This window comes from Pecten maximus, chromosome 9 (assembly GCF_902652985.1).
Source record: "Pecten maximus chromosome 9, xPecMax1.1, whole genome shotgun sequence".
Classification (NCBI taxonomy): Eukaryota; Metazoa; Mollusca; class Bivalvia; order Pectinida; family Pectinidae; genus Pecten; species Pecten maximus.
This window is the reverse complement of record NC_047023.1, coordinates 8,635,657-8,656,293: the sequence shown is the minus strand read 5'-3', so window position 1 is coordinate 8,656,293 and position 20,637 is coordinate 8,635,657. Positions and strand designations below refer to the sequence as shown.

Here is a 20,637-nt window from a genome sequence, read left to right as displayed (position 1 = left end):
GTTTTTACCCCTTCTCATGCGGCAGAATTAACTTTCTTTTTCCACAATAATTATACAGGTGTGCGAGTTGTAGAAAACGGAAGGAAAAAATGAACAGAATTGGTTCAATTTAACAAAATCCAACTTGTGTTGGCACTTGAGTTCATGAAAATTTTAAATGTGAAAAAAAAATTAGAATACAAGTGATGAAGTTGAATTAAGATTGAAGAGAATGTGTTTTGGCCTGGGAACAGAGATGCGTGCAATTGGCCCTCGAAATGTGAAGAGTAAGGAGCCCGTAATTGCTTTAATTGAGATCCATATTGAATTATACCAGCAGATAATTTGGAATGGGCAAGAAAGTAAGGTGTTAGCTAGAGCCTGAACTGTGATCTAGTTTACCATCTCTATTCTACTGACATTATTAAACCAAACCAAAAGGGACAGCTAATTGAAGCTAGCTTTCCTGTAACTATTGCGAAATTAATCAGCCTAATTCTATCTGGTTATTACGATGCCACTGTCCCTAAGCATCAATTTGGATTAAGACTTCCTGAAGACATAAGCTGGCTATGAACACCAATGAAGTATAGTATTGTTCTTGCATTAAAGAGAATTTAATGGGCCATAGATGTAATTAGCAAGTTTTACTTGGCAAAGTTTGATATGGATGTCAGTTGATTTCCCCTGGGGGAACGGAATCAACACTTATGAGCAATAGTCGGCCCAGCCGCATGATAGGTATATAGGGTTTTAACTCACATTGTTAAAATTTTGTGCCGTAAATACTCCCGCTTTATTATATACCTTCATCTACACGACCTCAATTTAGAAGGATATAAACGCGGAAATTTTGTTGAACTTTCGGAGGCTAGTTGTACTCTTGACTTAAACATCCTTGGGTGGTGCCGATTGAGATCGTTACCTTACAGTGCAGGACAATCTTATACTTACATCATGTGACAGGAAGGAACTTATACAAACATAACATCGTATCAATGCTTATATTACCCTAAATTGGAGATGCTTATGTGACGGATAATTTCAGTTTGGAAGGTGTTACTGTGGTTTTATAGAGTGGAAAGTGCCACTCAAAACATCTATAACAAAGAAATGTTGTAGCCGTGTATTAGTGTTAAACTGATCGGTAGACTTGTGTTTATGGTACGGTAATCACCAGAAATGGCTCGCGTTCTATAATATCTATCGAGTTGGAGTGAAGACATGAAAATGTCTTTAAATTTGAAATGTTATCATGTCTAGCTTATACATACTCTGCAATAAAAACTTCATTTCTGGAAAAAAAGAATTGTTATACTTTGCATAGAGGGTTTTATTTGCAATTTCAATATGAATAGTTCTGTTTTTCATCCTGAGACGCTGCATGGAGACAATTGCAGAAGCATAACCAGTAATGAATAGTTCTCTTAAGGGTGAACCGACAATTAAGTAGTTATTAACATCCCACTACGCATATTACCTGATTCCAAATTAGTTGATAATGAATTATGTATACCATGACCCATCTAATTGTTACAGAAAAACAGATATCTAGATATGGGCTCAATCAGAAATTTTCAAAGTGAATTTTTTAATACTTGGAAATGAAGGAAAACTGACTGTAGACAAGGTCCAGTAGACCGGAATAAATGTCTGTAATTAAAGTTGTCTGCTTCATGTTTTGGAATAATATCCAATCGACAATGCAAAACAAAAACATGATTACAGTTAAATATTTAACCTTGTAACAACAATTATATACACTGTGAAACCTCATTACTCTGGCCACAATGAAGCAGAACCTCTTTACTGTGACCACACTATAGTAAAACCTCTTTACTGTGACCACACAACAACAAAACCTCTTTACTGTGACCACACTGAAGCAGAACCTCTTTACTGTGGCCACACAACAACAAAACCTCTTTACTGTGACCACACTGAAGCAGAACCTCTTTACTGTGACCACACTGAAGCAGAACCTCTTTACTGTGGCCACACAACAGTAAAACCTCTTTGCTGTGTCCACACTAATGCAGAACCTCTTTAATGTGACCAAACAACATAACCTCTTTACTGTGACCACACTGAAGCAGAAACTCTTTAATGTGTCCACACTACAGCAGAACCTCTTGATTGTGACCACATCACAACATAACCTGTTTATTGTGACCACACTATGGCAGAGCCTCTATTATGAGACATTTAGTGGTGCCTTGGCCAAGGCTTACTACAAACAATTCATGTTTTAATGCAAGTATGCCTCAGGTTTGCATATTGATAAACAAATGAAAAAAATAGGAAATGTTTAGATATCATGATTTATTACACTGTAAGACTTCTGCGCTTTAATACATTTATGAGGTTGACGATTCGCTCAAATATTCTATTTTTCACGAAATGACTAAAAACACATCAGTTCAATATCAAAGAAAATATCTGAATTATTAACTGATCATGATTGAACATCAATTACCATCCGTATCATCACAATCAATTAACTGGCATCTGAATAATGGAACAACTGCACTATAACATCATATAACCTATATCACGATTAGCTAGGACAGGTACGAAAGATCGAAAGATCGGCTTCTGAACAACAATTTAATGCCAGTGCCTTCCACCAAAAGACAACTGCTGTTTTGAAATATTGTTTGATTATCATCCATAATTGGTCTCCATGAAATGCTAATTCATTGTTTTAATGTTTACACAAGTATCTTCTCGGCTGCAATTGTCCTGTTGAAATTCTAGCTATTCTTCATCAATTGGTTTGTTTTGATCAAGAATGAGGCCCAAATTAAAAACTACTTTAAAAGATTTATACAGCTGTAGACTATATAAAACCTCTCCCCCGAACCTTCCTCTACTTTCTCCAACACATGTGTCTAGTCTCTTCAATACATTAACTGATCAGATTTGGTAGATTCCAATGTTTTCATTCCAAAATGTGCAATCCAACTCTGGATGTTGAAGACACTTACAACATTTACTAAAAGGATGTTTAAAAACATGTTGAGATGTGGAGAAATATTATTTCAATTCTGGGCGGCTTACTTTGCTAAATCCCTTCTCGACTGACATTTTGATACAGCTTGTCCTTCCTGGTCTGTTATCATTGGCCCGAAGGGACTTAATAACTTAAGCTGGTAAAAGCAAACATGCCGCCATGGGAGAGGAGGTCCAGTGGCTGATTGGAAAGTGCCTTATTTTGTTTATTTAACTTTATATTCTCCCTGCATTAACTGACATGGTTAATTTATTTTGATAAAGTTAATCTATGTTGATCAAGTATCTGTATGTATTTTTGGATCAAGCCGACTCCGAGACTGGCATTAGCAGTAAACACTTTACCTGTCACTTTATGACAAAAATTCAAAATAGATTGAAACTTTTCAAGATATTGGTAACACATGTTACAGAAAAAAAATGAAAATACCTTGAACCGGGCCAAAGTTATCCTGTTCTGACCAGGTTTTCTCTGTCAGAAGTATAATTGTAGGCCCTCAATAAGCCATGTCTAACCAAACCCTTCTCCATTTGTCTAAAGAGATGTGTCTATTTCGCATTTGAGCTTTAATAAGTATAAATCGTTTCTGTAAAGATAGAAATCTGTAATTACTGATGATCAAACATGACGTCCTCACTCGTTACATCATAAGAATGTCCGGGGCAGATTTAATACACAGGATATTCTCAATTACAGTATGTTGTCCAAGACCACCCACATTTAAAATAAACAGATTTCTATTTTTTATAGGCATTAAGTTTATTTAAGATATTAAAAGGAATCAAAAAATGAAATAAATTCCAATGTACATTTCATCACTGTGTTAAAAAAAATAATAAAAGGGCTGATAACTATGTGTATTTAATTGATCGGAATGTTTGCACTCGCTCACCTGTTCTCCGTGTACCTGATGATGAATAACCGGTTTACACGTTAACGCTGTGTCCATACTTCACTGAAATCTCAACTCAATGTTATCCTTCCTGATCTTTTTACAACACAATCACCGATTAATGCCTTTTCAGCATAAGTGATCAGAAAGTTTTGATTAATTGAAATACAACTTAACGGTCTCTCAATGGGTTAGGTCAGGAGGAATCATTTTCAATGAATGGAAATTCTCGACAACATAAACAAGATGTTTATCTAGTTTTATTAACCTGATAGTGATCTAATTGTACAAGTTCTCTATTATTTACACTTAAACTGGAATTAAACACCGGGTCAAAAGTTGGCTAATGCCATGAGCTCATGACAAGTGCTGGAAGAAAGGGTTGGTCTCAGACAATGAGCTAAACTTTCTGAGGAAGCGATCAGCATGTCAGATAAGGCTGTCAAATTCAAAGACATGATATCATGCACTGATAACTGGAAAAAATACATTGATTTGAACTTTCACTGCCAATAAATTTGTGAGCTTAAGAACAGTTTTCACAAACCCAAAGATGTCAAAAGGCACTGCTTTTGTATGGAGGCAACAGTATGTCAGGGATTTTGTTTTTTTTTTTTTGTTATTTTGTTCATGATTTGAATAAAAGATAAATTTTGTTTTTGCTGGAATACAATTACTCTTTAAGAATGTCAATAAATTAATCTGATTAGAACAAATGGTTACTCTAACATAGTTGCCTCCCCTTGATTTGTAGCCAGAGTTGTCTTTTCCTGAACACATTCAGCATCAGTAGCAAATTAATCATTGTGCTGTAGCACAATTTTAATGTTAGTGTAGAGACTACCAGGGGAAGGGTGATTAATTAGTTGGGTCAATTGTCAAGTTACACACTGTCAAAATATGCTTTCTTGATAAAGGGTAATTATGACATGTATCAAATATTGATATCTCTGTCTTTGTTTGACACAGTCACATGTTCCTGTATAGGTATTTGATTTTTAATCAACTTTTTCACATCGAGTTGAATCACAATAGGGCACAACAAAGGCTATCCCTGATAGGCTGGGGCTCGGCTGACAGCTGACCTTTGACATGGATTATTGCTTCTTCAGAGTAATGTGCAATAGAAGTTGATGCTGGTACAATATAAAACAAGATGTTTAATTGTAGCGACACAAGGGCGGAGAATGTGTGAATATTCATAAGATGACGTCATCAGCTGCAGGAGTCCTCAGATAGAGCTATCTGTCGACTCGTGTTTGTTTAATCGTTGGTCTATTCATCTTACACTCAGGGAGCTAAACTAGGTAGATTTTGTTCAGGATATTGATGTATAAATATGGATTCATGTGAAAAGAATAGCTTTCATTGTAAATCCTATTGATTGGTCAGAGCTAATTGAGCAATTATAATTCTGGAATCAATGTTTATTTTGTAAATCATATTGATTAAGTATCAACGACTGAGCAGGAATGGGTGTAGAGTTAATGTAGCTATTCTCCGACACGGAGTCAATGTCATTGATTAACAGAAGTCAATGGAGTCGACATCGGTGCTCTATAACATCAGCTTTGTGATTAGTCAGGATTACAGCGTCACAATGTTCTAGGGAAGTGCCCTGTCATCACACATGCAATTATTCTTGTACCCTCCCACTAGTACTGTGACTGACATCTCTATCCCCCTTTAGTCATAGCTGTACAGAAGACTTTCCCAAAAATCGTCCCCTTCGCTGTTAGCTATTTGTCCTCTAAAATTGCTCTTTCAGCATCTTGTACTCTCTAGTTGAATCACCTTTGGAAAGATTTTCAGTACCGATATCTCTCCCGGAACTCTCTAGTGTATTCAACATAAGGCTTTCTTTAAACTGCATCCTCTTTTGTAAGCCTTCTCTCAGCTGTCCCACAGAGCATCTCAAGTCCTGTCACATATCCCTCAGACTGTCCCCTATGATAGAGAGCAGCCCCTCCCTATTTCTTCATATCTCCCCTAAAAGGTAGACTAACAGAAATAAGATACAAGCACTATGAAAGAGGCCCCTCCCCAGGGCTCACCCTCCCTGAATGAGAAAGTAAGACATGGATCTGAGGTAGAAGCACTATAAGAATTCCTCCATTCGCTGATTCTCCGATTGATTTTCTATGATAACGCTAGAAGATCGAGCTTCAGTGAGAGATTGGCTATACAAAACCACCAATTAAGTTCATATTATACCGGGGATAAAAAAACCTTCATCAGCGGTGAATTATTCATTGATGCACTCTACAAGGGACTTACCCTGTGAAAATTCATCATTTAATACCATTAGCGAGTGTAGATGAGGATTTCCTTGTAAGTGATTTGTAATGATGGTTTTAATTGATCTTGTATAAATTATCCATATCATTTCTGATTTTATCACTCATCCCATCGGTGACAGGACTCCGTATCTCTTCCAACTTTTTTTTTTCTTTTCTTTTTTTTTTGTCAAGCAATTTACTTCCATAACATCTTTTATACCATATGCACTTTTGACGTGACACTAGTAAATAAATGATGAAATTTATCATCAGACATAAGCTTGACGAATTGTGATTTTCAACGATCAATGTTGGATTTGGTGTGTGATGTGATGGCGTGATGTTTATCGTGTCGCTGACGTGTAAGCTACTCTGATTTAGTGATTATTAAGTTTAAGACAATGAATATTTCAATATGGAGGGGCATGGGGAACTCGAGTCTATCAAATACGGCACTATGGATCCCAGTCAGGCTATCACGATATTAAGAATATCAAATGATATACTTCTAATGTAAAAACAAATACACAGGTCCGCTTCATGGCGAGATGTGGTTGATTTACTTTGATGACAAATCGGAAATGTGATGTATCGATAATTGTATGTTATAGCGAGATGCTGGAGCAATTTTATGTGTGTTTTTGAGAAGATGGAAATATCTATGGATAATTTCAATAGGAGACAGTTTATTGATTAAATAAAGTATCAAGGAAGTAAGATGAAATGAAAAGACTATGTTGTTTTTTTAGACCCTGTTAAAACTGACGAGGAGCGATGCGACTGATGTAAATGTTATGTGTTTTAGAACACAAAATCTTGTTATGATTGGAAAATCAATGACTCGGATAGTAAAAATGAAAATGGAGAAATATCCCAGTGTCATTCACAATTAGATGTTGATATGTGGCTCGGAATTACGTTTGATTAAGTCAGCTTCCCCATCAGATAACCCCCCTTTAGTGACCCCCACACAGCTACAGTTCCTTTGACTGAAACTTTATTCTTCCCGATGAAATCATTTTGCGAACTGACACGGTTTACAACATTTTTTTAGATATTTGTTACAAAGTATAATAGCTCTAGGATGGGCGATACTAAAAAGATGTTAGACGTACTAGTGTGAAACTCATTATAAATTAATGCCAGTGTTATATTGCAAAGAATTTCTGCTGCTAGGGAAAAAGAGATCTGTAAGATTTTTGTTAGTTTTTCATTAAATTTAATTGGTTTTTCTTCATTCACAAAAGAAACAGTGAACTTTACACACGGCTGTACAAATATATGAAACAGCTATAAAGCTTACATCAATCTTTGTATTACATTGAAATAAAGATAATTTTGTTTATGTTTTCCAGGCACACCTGTCAACAGAATCCCCATCATGGCAAAGCAAACACTAGATTTGTATGAGCTCTTCCGATTGGTTGTTTCCAAAGGAGGCTTGGTGGAAGTCATTAATAAGAAACTTTGGCGGGAGATTACAAAAGGTTTAAATCTTCCTTCGTCAATAACTAGTGCAGCTTTCACTCTCAGAACACAGTAAGTATTAAGCTTCGTTGTATCAGTTTTACTCAGAATAACTTTTAATAGTTTTGCAACTCAGCCTTTTTAGTGCTGTACTTGCATAAAATGAATAATTAAAACTGTATTTGATATAAATACTTGTGCATGGATGTATCATTTTAATATGAACTGATTTAATCTAAACCTGGAAGCTCAACCCTAGCAGTTCCTGACAACTTCAATATAGGGAGATCTCTAGAAAATATAAAATAATTATTTAAAACGCAGGAATTTAACAAAATTTATCAATTTTACTTCATACAGTAAGATAACTTTGATAACAGCAAATTATCACAAATTCATGTTCATAGGTGTATGGAATCCACACAAAAATCAGTGAAATAATCAAATACCTGTACTTAAATATATGTTGTATTTTCATCAACAGGTACATGAAATATCTGTATCCATATGAATGTGAGAAGCTCAAGTTGAGCTCTCCACAAGAGCTTCAGGCTGCAATTGATGGAAATAGACGTGAGGGTCGTAGGTCAAGTTATGGTTATGACCTTTCACCTGGACCGACCTTGATCCCAACAGCTCACCATCCTCACCTGAATGGAAATCTACTCAACGGCAAATTTGGAGGCAGCACATCAGGTACGCACATTGCTAGTTTCTGGTTTGGATCAGACCTTCGTTAATTGCATATCAATCATGGAACTTCCTCTATGATATCGTAGTGGTTAAGACTTTATTAAAGTTTAGTTATAATACTCAGAAACATAATTAAGTGATATGATTTCATCAGTATCCTGTATGTAGCATTGATACAATTCTGATTTGAATAAAAATTTCATTTTGAAAGCTGGATTTTTTTCCAATGCAGACCGTCGATCACCGCTGACAAGCTTACAGAAATTATGGCAATTACAAGCTCATCAACTATGTAAGTACCAATTTCTAGTCAGTCTGTTTTTCATGGATTTCAACTCTAGTCATAGCTCTACAAAATGAAGCGATTTTGCTCTAATTATAATGGATGTTTAATTTAATAGACGCTTCAATTAAGATTCATTTACAGGAATTTACATTAAAAAACATTAAATGATATTTGGATCAAGCTAGGTATCAAAACACTTCATATATAAAAAAAATAGCCCATATATACTATTACCTATAGGAAATTAAAAATTTAAAACTCACATGAAAAAAACGTGAAGAATTTACTTACTCAATTGAGTCTGTGAATTCCTGTGGAAAATGATTACAGAAATAAATGGTTTTTGTCAGAGATCATATGTTTGAATCCTTCCTGTCATGGGGATGGTGTAGCCTTGTACATCATATAAAAAATGTATATGAGATGGTTATCTGTTTGATTCATCTATTAAATTGAAGTGGCGGTGTCTCGGCCAAGGAAAGCTTGTCCTCGCACTTAACTGACCGCAGCCAAATCTCTTGTTTACAGTTACAAGCATAATGACATTATTAATGGCTAAACCAATGTAGATTGTTTAATGGGATTTTTTTTTTAAACTAATAGGTATTTAATTTCTATTTGGGATCAGATCGGTAATTCCGTACTTTTGATATCAGTTGCTCCTGTGTTAAATATCTAACGGATATATCAGTTGTGTGAATTTGAATTTCGCATGATAAGAAGTAATCGCTCATTCGACTCGTGGAAGTTATCGCTGTTTTCATCTTATTTATACTGTCCAATGCTTTGTCATGAAAACGTATCAAATCATAGGCTTTGCCCAATCACCTGGTATTCCTAGATCCCAGATCACGTGTCAGCGGATTAGATGTCGAATAATGAGACCCCACATAATACGCGAAATAAATCTCTGCAATGGATTGTTAAAATAATATGATGGCTGGCTATAAGCAGGAAAATGATTTTTAGACCTTTAATTTAATAGGTTTATACATTTAACACTCTCAATTAGGCTGCTGCCAACCAACGCTGTCGAGAGTATAATAGCCATGTTGTTGAGCAGTCGGTACGCGGGACGTTACAGCCAGTCCGTAGATCGATTCCCCAATCATTTAGTGCGGTGAATTGGAGAAAATAGGTTTGATTTTTGACTGTGATCTGGAGATGTGTAAAAAAACACGAGATCGTTAATTGTAGAGCCAGTTACTGAAGGAGGGACAGCGAGTCTGGAGGGGAGGGTGCAGATGAAATGTACCCCACAATTGACCCCGTTTGGGGTCACCGAACAGCAATAGGGGCTCCTCTTTAGAACCCATCATAGCTGCTCACTCGAGGTACCTCGGGATTCAGATTTCAATATCTGATGAAATAGATACCCCACTACCCTATTTATTTGTCTAAATATTTCGAAAATTATGCTTCAACAGAAATGACTATAGATTTTATAACTACGGGTGTTACACAGACCGAGAGATTGAGGGCCAACTCCCGATGTCTCCAACTATCGCATTTCGCTATCTAATTGGTTGATATAATGATACCAATACTAATATCACTTTGAAATAATTTTCATATAATTAATGTAATTGTTTTTGAATGGTGACCGCAATAGAATATAACACTGTAGGTAATTGAAACATATATGGTAGGTTGACTTGATGAAAGCTGTGACTTGGTTGGGGAGGCAGCCCCAGACATCGTACTCGACTGATTTAACATTGTGTCACACTCGACTAGCTATATACTGTCTGACTGGTACACTCAGTACCTATCCCTCAAATTAATCACTACTTTTACCCTATAATGATATCAGCAATCCAGTTAAACTTGTGCGTCTAATGTACTAGTAAACCTGACTTTCCGGATGTAAAATTGATATCAACCCAGTGAACTTGAAAGGAAAATGAAGGCTTCCTCATGTAGAATTATCAAAAGAAGTTGATCAATGTACACCAATTTCATATTTACAGAACAAACTTGATTTCTCCGGAGTTTATGCCCAATCCTTTTTCCTATTCAGAGCAAAATTGTTGTTACTATAATAATGAAGAGCTTTTGTTTACACAGCAGTTCTTTTTTTAAATTCAATATCAAATTTCTAGCACACCCTGTTCTATTATCAAAATTGTTCAGTAAAGAATCTAAAATTCAAATGTATATAATTATCTAACAGTGCTTTAGTTCTTATTTGGCTGTTTCTCACCAGATTTAGTTAAATTACTTCAATTTCATATTTGTCTGCTAAAATTAATAGATATTTGTGTGATTAATTATTCTCCAGATAAATATGAATTAAATTAATCTGGGCTGATTGACAATTCTATAAGTAATTCAACTTACTTCATTTGACTATTTTTGATAAATCAGAATTTTTTTGTGAGATGGTTGACATTTCTATAATTGTATGACTAAACATTTTTCTGTGAGCTAAATGAAAATTCTATAATGTATTAAACATGATAATCTTGTTAGCTAGTTTGCAATTGAATGATTTCAATATGTGTATATATTTGTAATAATATTTTATCGTATATTGTTGACTACATTTATCATGTTGACAAGATTATTATTTATTAAAGCACTGTTGCTTTATTTTACATTTTTTTAAATTCTAGATTAAATAGCATTTCTGTCTGAAATTGAAAAAAAAAAAATCTATGAAATATTTTTTTCATGAAAATTTTGAGCTAGAGAATAATTCTACAATTAATTCTGACACTTACCTGTGCTATTAAAGTTATTGTGTCGCTGTTGCTAGGTGATAATTCTACCATGTGACACTGTTGCTAAGATATAATTCTACAATTGTGACACTGGTGTGCTAAGATATAATTCTATAATTGTGACACTGTTGCTAGGAGATAATTCTACAATTGTGACACTGCTGCTAGGAGATAATTCTACAATTGTGACACTGCTGCTAGGAGATAATTCTACAATTGTGACACTGTTGCTAGGAGATAATTCTACAATTGTGACACTGTTGCTAGGAGATAATTCTACAATTGTGACACTGTTGCTAGGAGATAATTCTACAATTGTGACACTGTTGCTAGGAGACAATTCTACAATTGTGACATCCAGGAGACAATTCTACAACTGTGATGATGTTGCTTTGTTGCTAGGAGATGAGAATTAATAGAGGATATCTAACAGTGTCTTCAGTAATACCAAATATATTTCACGAGTGGGGCTAATATTTTGATATTTTTCACGAGTGCGCAGCACGAGTGAAAAATATCAAAATATTAGCCACACGAGTGAAATATATTTGGTATTACTGAAGACACTGTTAGATATTCTGTTTATTACATTTTTTATCAACGAAAAACCTACCCCGTATGCTAACTAGGCCTACAGCGATAATTTGTAAACAAAAAAAGTAGTTTCCCCTGTCCAGGTGCTGACATATATGTCGGGCTTTCTGATTGGTCAATTATTTTGGTATTTTCTAATCATCAATTTGATTGGTCAAATCAGCAAAAGTGATATTTTTTTTATATTTTTTCACTAGTGAAAAATATCACTTTTATAGAATGAATAATTTTTGATATTTCACTGGTAAAAATGTAATAAACCATGTTATCACTTCTAATCCATTATATAGGTGGCGAGGAGGAAAGTATGCCCCCCACTTCTACCCACCATCACCGGAGCCTCACAGAACATCACCTTACAGAACGCGATGCCATCGCCATGGAGGCGGCTTCACGGGTCATGGAACACGCTACACGTAAAATGGAGGAGGCATCACGGGCTGCCGCCCTGGTAGAGGAACCCCCCAGAAAGAGGCTGATGACATCGGAGGAGGAGCGAATAATCTCACACAACAGTATGCCAAGCACACATATAAAGATCACGAGTAGAAGTAAGTACTCCTTAATGTGACACTCTTGCATGAGGACATATTTGTCAGGATACTGAATCCAGGGCCTCAACCCTGGCAGCAGTCCAAATTGTTAAATGTTCTGGGGCATTAAAATTTCTTGTACCTTAAAAAAAAAAAAAAAAAAAATGTGACACACTGTCTTATATGACAACACCTTTCTATTCTGACCACTTGGATAATACATCTCCACATTGGCATTGTTAAAGAATTCACAACTGCCGAAAGGGACACCTATTTAACTTGTCAAACTGGTATCTAAAGTCTTATCCGACCACTCAGATATACTAAAATACTTTCATAAATACCTCAGATAGAAAAAGTGTAAAGAAACCCTACCTGTTTATATAATGAAACTTGTTTATTGTGGCCAAATATTGTATAATCTAACCTTCCCACTCCCCCCAGAAAAAAAAAAAACCAACAAAAAATTATTTCAGCGGTTAAAGAATACATCATTACTAAACTCAGAGTTAAATGTTACACATGCTCTGCATTATTTTACAGAAGTTCTCTGTCTCTTCAAAAATCTTGATGTTGACTATACACTACACTATAGCACACCTCCTCCCTTCCCCTTGGGTCCAATGTAGACCTCAGGGTTGTGTAAATGCCATGAAAAAGGCATTATTGCATGCGTAGTTAGTTCTTTACACAGGTAAAAGGCTCCTGAATATCCCCTCCCTTTCATAGCTACACCGTATTGAGACGTCACCACACTGACAGTCGTTTAATGTTCCCAAACAAAAGCCGTGAGGTGTGTCGAACATGACAAATTTTCCCCGGATAAAGCCGCGGTATCAGATGGAACCAATTGATGGAGTTAGATTTGTGATACAAGGAAAACACCTCTTATTTACATTAAATGGCCATCAGACTTGTCACCTGAACATTCAGTGTGAACCCTGTTCATTCCCGAGATACTCCTTTAAATGAAACCCACCATAGAGCCAGGTAATTTATACTTTCTATACCAATCTCCGGAGGGTGTGACCGAGGGAGGGAGAAATAGCCAGCCACTTTCTTTGACCACACAGGGGTTCGTAAATGGACAAAATAAACCTCGAAATTTCTCTCTTTTGATGAGAGACGTTTATCTGCACAGATAACACACACAAATGTTCGGTGAGATCTGACGAACAAATCGCTTGATGTGTGCTCCTTTAACAACTCCAGACAAGATTCAGAGTTAATATACCTGAATTAATGGTCTTTATTAGAATTACAAAATTGATATTACACTAACTTCAAAAAACAAGAGTGATGGCATAAACATGCTCGCTGACTCAGATGAATATAAACTGCTTTTATATCAAGCTAAATCGTGTCTCCCATGGGGACGCTCAATCACATCAAATTCCTCTTTTACAATTTGTTGCTCATTCTGATCAAATGCAATCTTCTAATAGTTATATGACGTTCTTTAATGTGCAAAGAACATTTTATTGGCTTACAATCACGACAGCGCGGCAATTTTTTGTACAGGTGAAGCTCAACTTCAGATCTATACACATCATAATAAGTTTATCTCAATGTTAATTTTGAAGAAAAATGGTTTATATATCTACCTGGAGATTATTTAAATGCTTTAAAGGAAGACTGAGAGACTCGACATAGATAAACTTGTTGTTACATCTATACAGAATTTAAAAAGATATCATAATGTTATAAAAACGGCCTCACATCAGCAAGTTGTTTTTGATGTGATCGGCCGTCAAGAGGATCAGTGCGTTTAATAGGCTGGCTGCAGATTTTCTTCAAAGGTGTTAACTTATGAAGAAAACTTGTAAATTAACATTTGTTGCGATAAAACTTCCTGATATCAATCAATTAAATACCTGTCTGCTATCTGAATCGGGTACTACAACATATTCATGATATTCAATAGAGTCTTGATACAATTTGATACCTGAAAAAAGACAAGATTTTGTAGCATTATCAAATGTTGTTATTTCTTGGGAGATAATGAAAAATAATATCATATGGATTGTCTGTAAGTTCAAAGACATGTTTTTTTCCACACATTTATATCATTTCAGCTTTTATTGGATTAAATTAGCATTATATAATCATTAAACCTCAATATAATGATCTTAATATGTGATAGTCGTAAAGTTTTAATTCATAAATATTCATGGATGTATTGGTTATTTGCTGCGGAATCATTAATGATATTTTCCTGCTGAGACTTGTGAATGTTACAGTAGTCTGAAAGTTCTGTTAGGGAGTTTCTAATCTATCAAAACGAACATTTATTTATTTATTTTTTTATTTCATGCTCAAACCTGTGATTGATCAGAATCGCACATTAGTTCTAATCGTGCGCCATTTGTCATGGAAAACATCAAGACTTTTTCACTTGAATATGAGAAAGTGATCAGAATTACTCAGTAGGCCACGCACAGTTTTTAATCGTGATAGGTACATGGAGATCAAATGGTACTATCTATGTGATAGATTGCATCATATAGATCTAGTAACAACCTGTGCCCCAAGACTTATGGGTAAAAAAGGAAATGTTTTAACATCCTGCGGATGCCTATCAAATTGGTCCTATCGGGGGAGATGGCGGTCGATGTTACAACACCAGACAAAACAAGTTCTGTTTCAATTAAATTCCTGCTTTAAAATTTTGCTATTCAGAGGCGATACTATAAATAAATTTGATGTTTATCGCAAGAAAAGTGAATATTATGCGGTACCAAGATTCACCTATACCTATGCCAACGGCTATACTTTTACATTTATTTTTTAGAATTAAAATGTTATTGCACCTAGGGATTTTAGGGAATATAATAAATGCTAAAATATGTTACAAATCAGCATTATATATCGAGAACTGTTTTGATGTCTTGGTGACTGATCAAATCTGATAAAGGTGCCTATATGTACATGTATATAAGTCTAGGTTTTGTGCTTCTAGAAGTATTTCATTGGAGTGCTCTGGGAAATACTGCCATTTGTGGTATTAATGTGTATTTATCCTGGGGATATTTTGCTCTATTGAAGTGAAATTATCTGTTAATGTATTCCAAACACCTGCTAGTATCTACAAGTGTCTTTACCTGTAATCAAATCTGTGACCCTGATCCATAATTTGTAAGATACATTTCAAAAAAAAAAAAAATCTCTTTACCTGTGAATTTTTCTTGGTTTATTAACCTGAACATATATGATTATGAAAATATTTTACCATGAAATATCAAACATTTGTCTTATATTCTTGAAATAACATGAAAATACAGAATAAAGAATGTTAAGACATAAATCCTCAGATCATATACAATGCCTGATACACTAAGATGAGGACCTAAGTCCTAAGATGAGGAAATGATGTCCTAAGTTTCTCTTGTAATAAGATTTGTCCTAAGTGTAGGAAACATCAACTATGCTGGCCAGCTCTTTCATCATCGTCCTCAAATGACTTAATAGATAATATATGAAATATCTTTATACTTGCAGATGATGGTAGAACGGAGATCGACAATTCACTTGTGGTGAGCATGGAAATAAATGGAATAATGTATCAGGGAGTTCTGTTCGCACATCAACCTAGGAGACTGTGAAGGGCTCCTCATTTATATCGGACTATTAACACATCAAGGATTTCATCAGAACCGGACCAGTCATTAGCCAGTAATGGGCTTATAGAACATGGAATTTCATTGGCTGAACCAGCCAACCAAGCAAAAATCAGTTTACAAGTGACACTTGCCATAGTGATGTTCTATTGCCCTAGGAAAAGTTCTCAATAGACTGGTTTTTACCATGGTCATCATAATTCAAAACAATTTGGAGTGGTGCAATATCTTGAATCAAGATGGCTGCTACAAAATGATGTGTGATATACAGACAATGTGGTAAACTTTAAAATGTTGGACATTAGGGTCAAAGTGATGACCTTGACATTGAGTTTACTCAGAGTGAGGCTGGTGTGTGGTAGGTTTAAATTTAGAGGTGTGTGGCTGTGAGAATGATATTCGGAGGTGGTGACCTTATCTTATTGTGTGCAATGTGGAATCTCACCAAGGCGTAGTAGTGTGTATGTGTTATATACGTTGTACTGTATAGGTCGTTTTATATGGATCAAACCATATATATAGGTCATTCTATATAGGTCAATCTATATATATATATATATATATAGGTCACTTTATATAGGTCAATCTATATAGATTGTTCAATGTAGGATATGTAGAAATAATTTATCCTACCAAGACCTGCCTACAACAAACATGTTTCTATTACTGCAAGATACCAGCAGTTTTGCTCTTCCTGGGGGACACAACCAAAATGGTTTCCAGATCTTATAAATGCCCATATTAGGAAATCAAATTCAATATATTAAATAGGATGTTTGTTTTGGACATCAAACTCAATGTATAAAGACTATATTATGAGGAAATCATTAGATTTTGTTAGATTATGAAAGGATTTGGTGTCTTATCAGGATATTCTTTGATAGCCCTAATTACAACATGTCCTTAACTCCAATGTCATTTTGATATCAGATTATTAGATAAAGGTGTTAGAATTTTAAAATGAATCCAAAATGTTCTCTGAGCATTTTTTCATGAGAACAATCTCCATGAGCATATACTGTGTAAGTAGTTACAGACACAGTCGGGTTACCGTCCCTTATCATGGACAGACCGGAAATATCACTTCTGCTCAGAATGGTAATGAAATAAACTGACATTTATGGACAATAAAAATAAAAACAGCAACTATTGGTGAGACTATTGAAGTGTCATATTTCCTTAATTTGGAGTAACTGTTCCTCCTAAAGTTTTGGTAGATTTAAAACACTTTATTCCGTACTTGTCATTTGTCAAGTAACTCAAAATAAGAATAGCGCCTTTAATTTTTTTCTAACATGTCTAAAATGTAAGAGAATGCATCTTTTATTGTATTGATCAGACATTGTTTTGATATATTTTGGATTCATTATGGTTAATGTACCTAGCTTCAAACTCCAAACCGCTGTATCTAAGATGTGTAAATGGTTTTAGAATTGGTATATTACTACTGCCCTAAGGAAGGTGTCATGGGTTGGGGAATTTCTATTTTCAATGGAACGTTTTAAGGATTGAAATATTAATTTTTCCAACAGGAAGGTATCCTGGATTGAGGAATTTCTATTTCCAAAGGAACGTTTTAAGGATTGAAATATTACTTTTGCTTAAAGGAAGGTATCCTTGGTTGGGGAATTTGTTTCCATAGGAACATTTATAGGATTGGAATACTGCTTTTACCTAAAACAATTTGTCCTGGGTTCGGGAATTTCTATTTCCATAGGAATGTTTTAGGATTGGAATATTACTTTTTCCAACAGGAAGGCATCCTGCGTGACAGGGAATTTCTGTTTCCGTGTGTCTTGCATTAGAGCATGTTTGTTTTAGGGTCGGGAATATGTGTATAAGGAAAATGGTTCTCCTTTAATTATTTTATATATTATATATATTTGCTTATAGGTTTTGCTCATATTTACACCAATATCTGTAAGTAACTGGTGTAGTTGTTGTTGACAATCATTTCACTTATATCTTCATTTTTTTTACACTATGTATACCTAATTATAATAACATAATGTTTTTAATACCTCAGTGTGTTGACCATGTCAGCCGTCTATATCTCAAACAGAAATGCTTGTCTTTGTATCATTACATTATCATATTAACTTGTTTAAAAGCGCTCTACTCTCCCAGGGGTTGAGAATCAGAAGAAATTTTTCGCTACATTATGTATTTCCATTCAGGGTTAAATATAATTTCTGCTGTTTTGACCAAATATCCACGGACAAATTATGTTGTTGAACATGTGATTTCGGTAGTTTCTGATGCTAGGTGGGAATGTAAAGTGATTAACAAATCGTTATACGATAGTAACTTAAGTAATCTCAGTGACAATATTCTCTGTCCTTTTGACATTTCTCATCAACACGGGACTTTAATTTAGTATGTCATTTGATCAGATAGTGACTATACATAAAATATTTTGCTTTGTTGATTCAGGAAGTTGATTACTAAGCCAATTTAGGCAACATTTACTGCACATCAGAAACAAAGATTCGTTTTATAGAACTGAGATAGCGTTCGGAGGTGTATACCTGACTCAAAACTTGAATCTCGTTAATTAACAATTCAACAAAGAGTAAGAAATCATAAAGCAGTGTATGACTTACCTTGCTAAGATTGATTTAAAGTTGTAATATATTTGTACCGTTTATCGTCATCTACCAGAGGCGAGAGAAGTTACCTCCATGTTGTACATAACCCTGTGACCTCTGTACACAAGATCTGGTCACGATGTCTTCCAAACAATGTCCCTGAAATCCTGCAACACAATGGAATGTAGTCATGTCACAAAATACATTTCTCACGCTCATCCGACTCAACTAGCACTTCTTATATTGTGATGTTTATAGTTTTGTTTTATTACTTGTACTAGTCATTCATTTATAATCACCAAGTCCTGGGGATTAGATATTCGTATATTATATAACAGGTCTTCTGCAATTAATCCTTCAATATTGAGGTTAGTATCAGCTGTGAACTTCTATCTTATAACACTTCTAGTAAAGAATTCGGTACAAGAAATAACTAATTAGTACGGTAGATGGTCCAAATCTAGTAATATCACTGGTACTGGTTCCATACCAGATAAAATTATTTGTTAATTAATTACATTAATTAGTACCGTAGATATTCTATACCTGGAAACGTTACCAGTATGGTAATTAGTACCGTAGATATTATATACCTGGAAACGTTACCAGTACGGTAATTCGTACCGTAGATATTCTATACCTGGTAACGTTACCGGTACGGTAATTCGTACCGTAGATATTCTATACCCGGTAACGTTACCGGTACGGTAATTAGTACCGTAGATATTCTATACCCGGTAACGTTATCGGTACGGTAATTAGTACCGTAGATATTCTATACCCGGTAACGTTACCGGTACGGTAATTAGTACCGTAGATATTCTATACCCTAACGTTACCGGTACGGTAATTAGTACCGTAGATATTCTATACCCTAACGTTACCGGTACGGTAATTAGTACCGTAGATATTCTATACCCGGTAACGTTACCGGTACGGTAATTAGTACCGTAGATATTCTATACCCTAACGTTACTGGTACGGTAATTAGTACCGTAGATATTCTATACCCTAACGTTACCGGTACGGTAATTAGTACCGTAGATATTCTATACCCGGTAACGTTACCGGTACGGTAATTAGTACCGTAGATATTCTATACCCGGTAACGTTACCGGTACGGTAATTAGTACCGTAGATATTCTATACCCGGTAACGTTACCGGTACGGTAATTAGTACCGTAGATATTCTATACCCGGTAACGTTACCGGTACGGTAATTAGTACCGTAGATATTCTATACCCGGTAACGTTACCGGTACGGTAATTAGTACCGTAGATATTCTATACCCGGTAACGTTACCGGTACGGTAATTAGTACGGTAGATATTCTATACCCGGTAACATTACCGGTACGGTAATTAGTACCGTAGATATTCTATACCCGGTAAAGTTACCGGTACGGTAATTAGTACCGTAGATATTCTATACCCGGTAACGTTACCAGTACAGTAATTAGTACGGTAGATATTCTATACCTAGTAACGTTACCAGTACGGTAATTAGTACCATAGATATTCTATACCTAGTAACGTTACCGGTACGGTAATTAGTACCGTAGATATTCTATACCGGTAACGTTACCTGTACGGTAATTAGTACCGTAGATAGTCTATACCTGGTAACATTTTATGCATCTACTCAAGGAAAGGTTACCGATACTTTACTTAAAGCTGTTTAAAGATATTAGCTACACTACATAAAATCCTGTTACATAAGTTTGTAGGTAGATCTAACATACATTTAAATGCTTACCATTTATTACTTGGTAAAGGGGAACTGTTAATCACATTTCATTGAAGATGTAGGATGCATGGTTGTGTGTCCTCAAAATGGCGTGCAATTTTCCACCTGTTAAATTTGTATTTTGATAATATTCAATTTGTACATGTATTATATTTTTGTTTTAACTATAGTTACGCACGATTGGTGCATGGATGTTATAGGTGTTTTGCAAGCTTATAGAAGTTTTG

General features: G+C 35.2%; 1 protein-coding gene across 2 annotated transcripts in view; it reads left to right on the top strand.

Annotated features, from left to right (window-relative positions):
- LOC117334428 (AT-rich interactive domain-containing protein 3A-like) overlaps positions 1-19,618 on the top strand; it is a 65,159-nt gene extending 45,541 nt beyond the window's left edge. The window contains exons 4-8 of one of the 2 annotated variants that reach the window (XM_033894050.1): positions 7,519-7,702; positions 8,115-8,326; positions 8,556-8,615; positions 12,217-12,477; positions 15,958-19,618. In XM_033894050.1, the coding sequence (XP_033749941.1) occupies positions 7,519-7,702; positions 8,115-8,326; positions 8,556-8,615; positions 12,217-12,477; positions 15,958-16,061 (821 nt within the window). In that variant the 3' untranslated portion in view covers positions 16,062-19,618. Of the gene's footprint in view, positions 1-7,518; positions 7,703-8,114; positions 8,327-8,534; positions 8,616-12,216; positions 12,478-15,957 lie in introns of both variants that reach the window. The other variant, XM_033894049.1, reaches the window with a different exon arrangement.
- Positions 19,619-20,637: the final 1,019 nt, after the last annotated feature.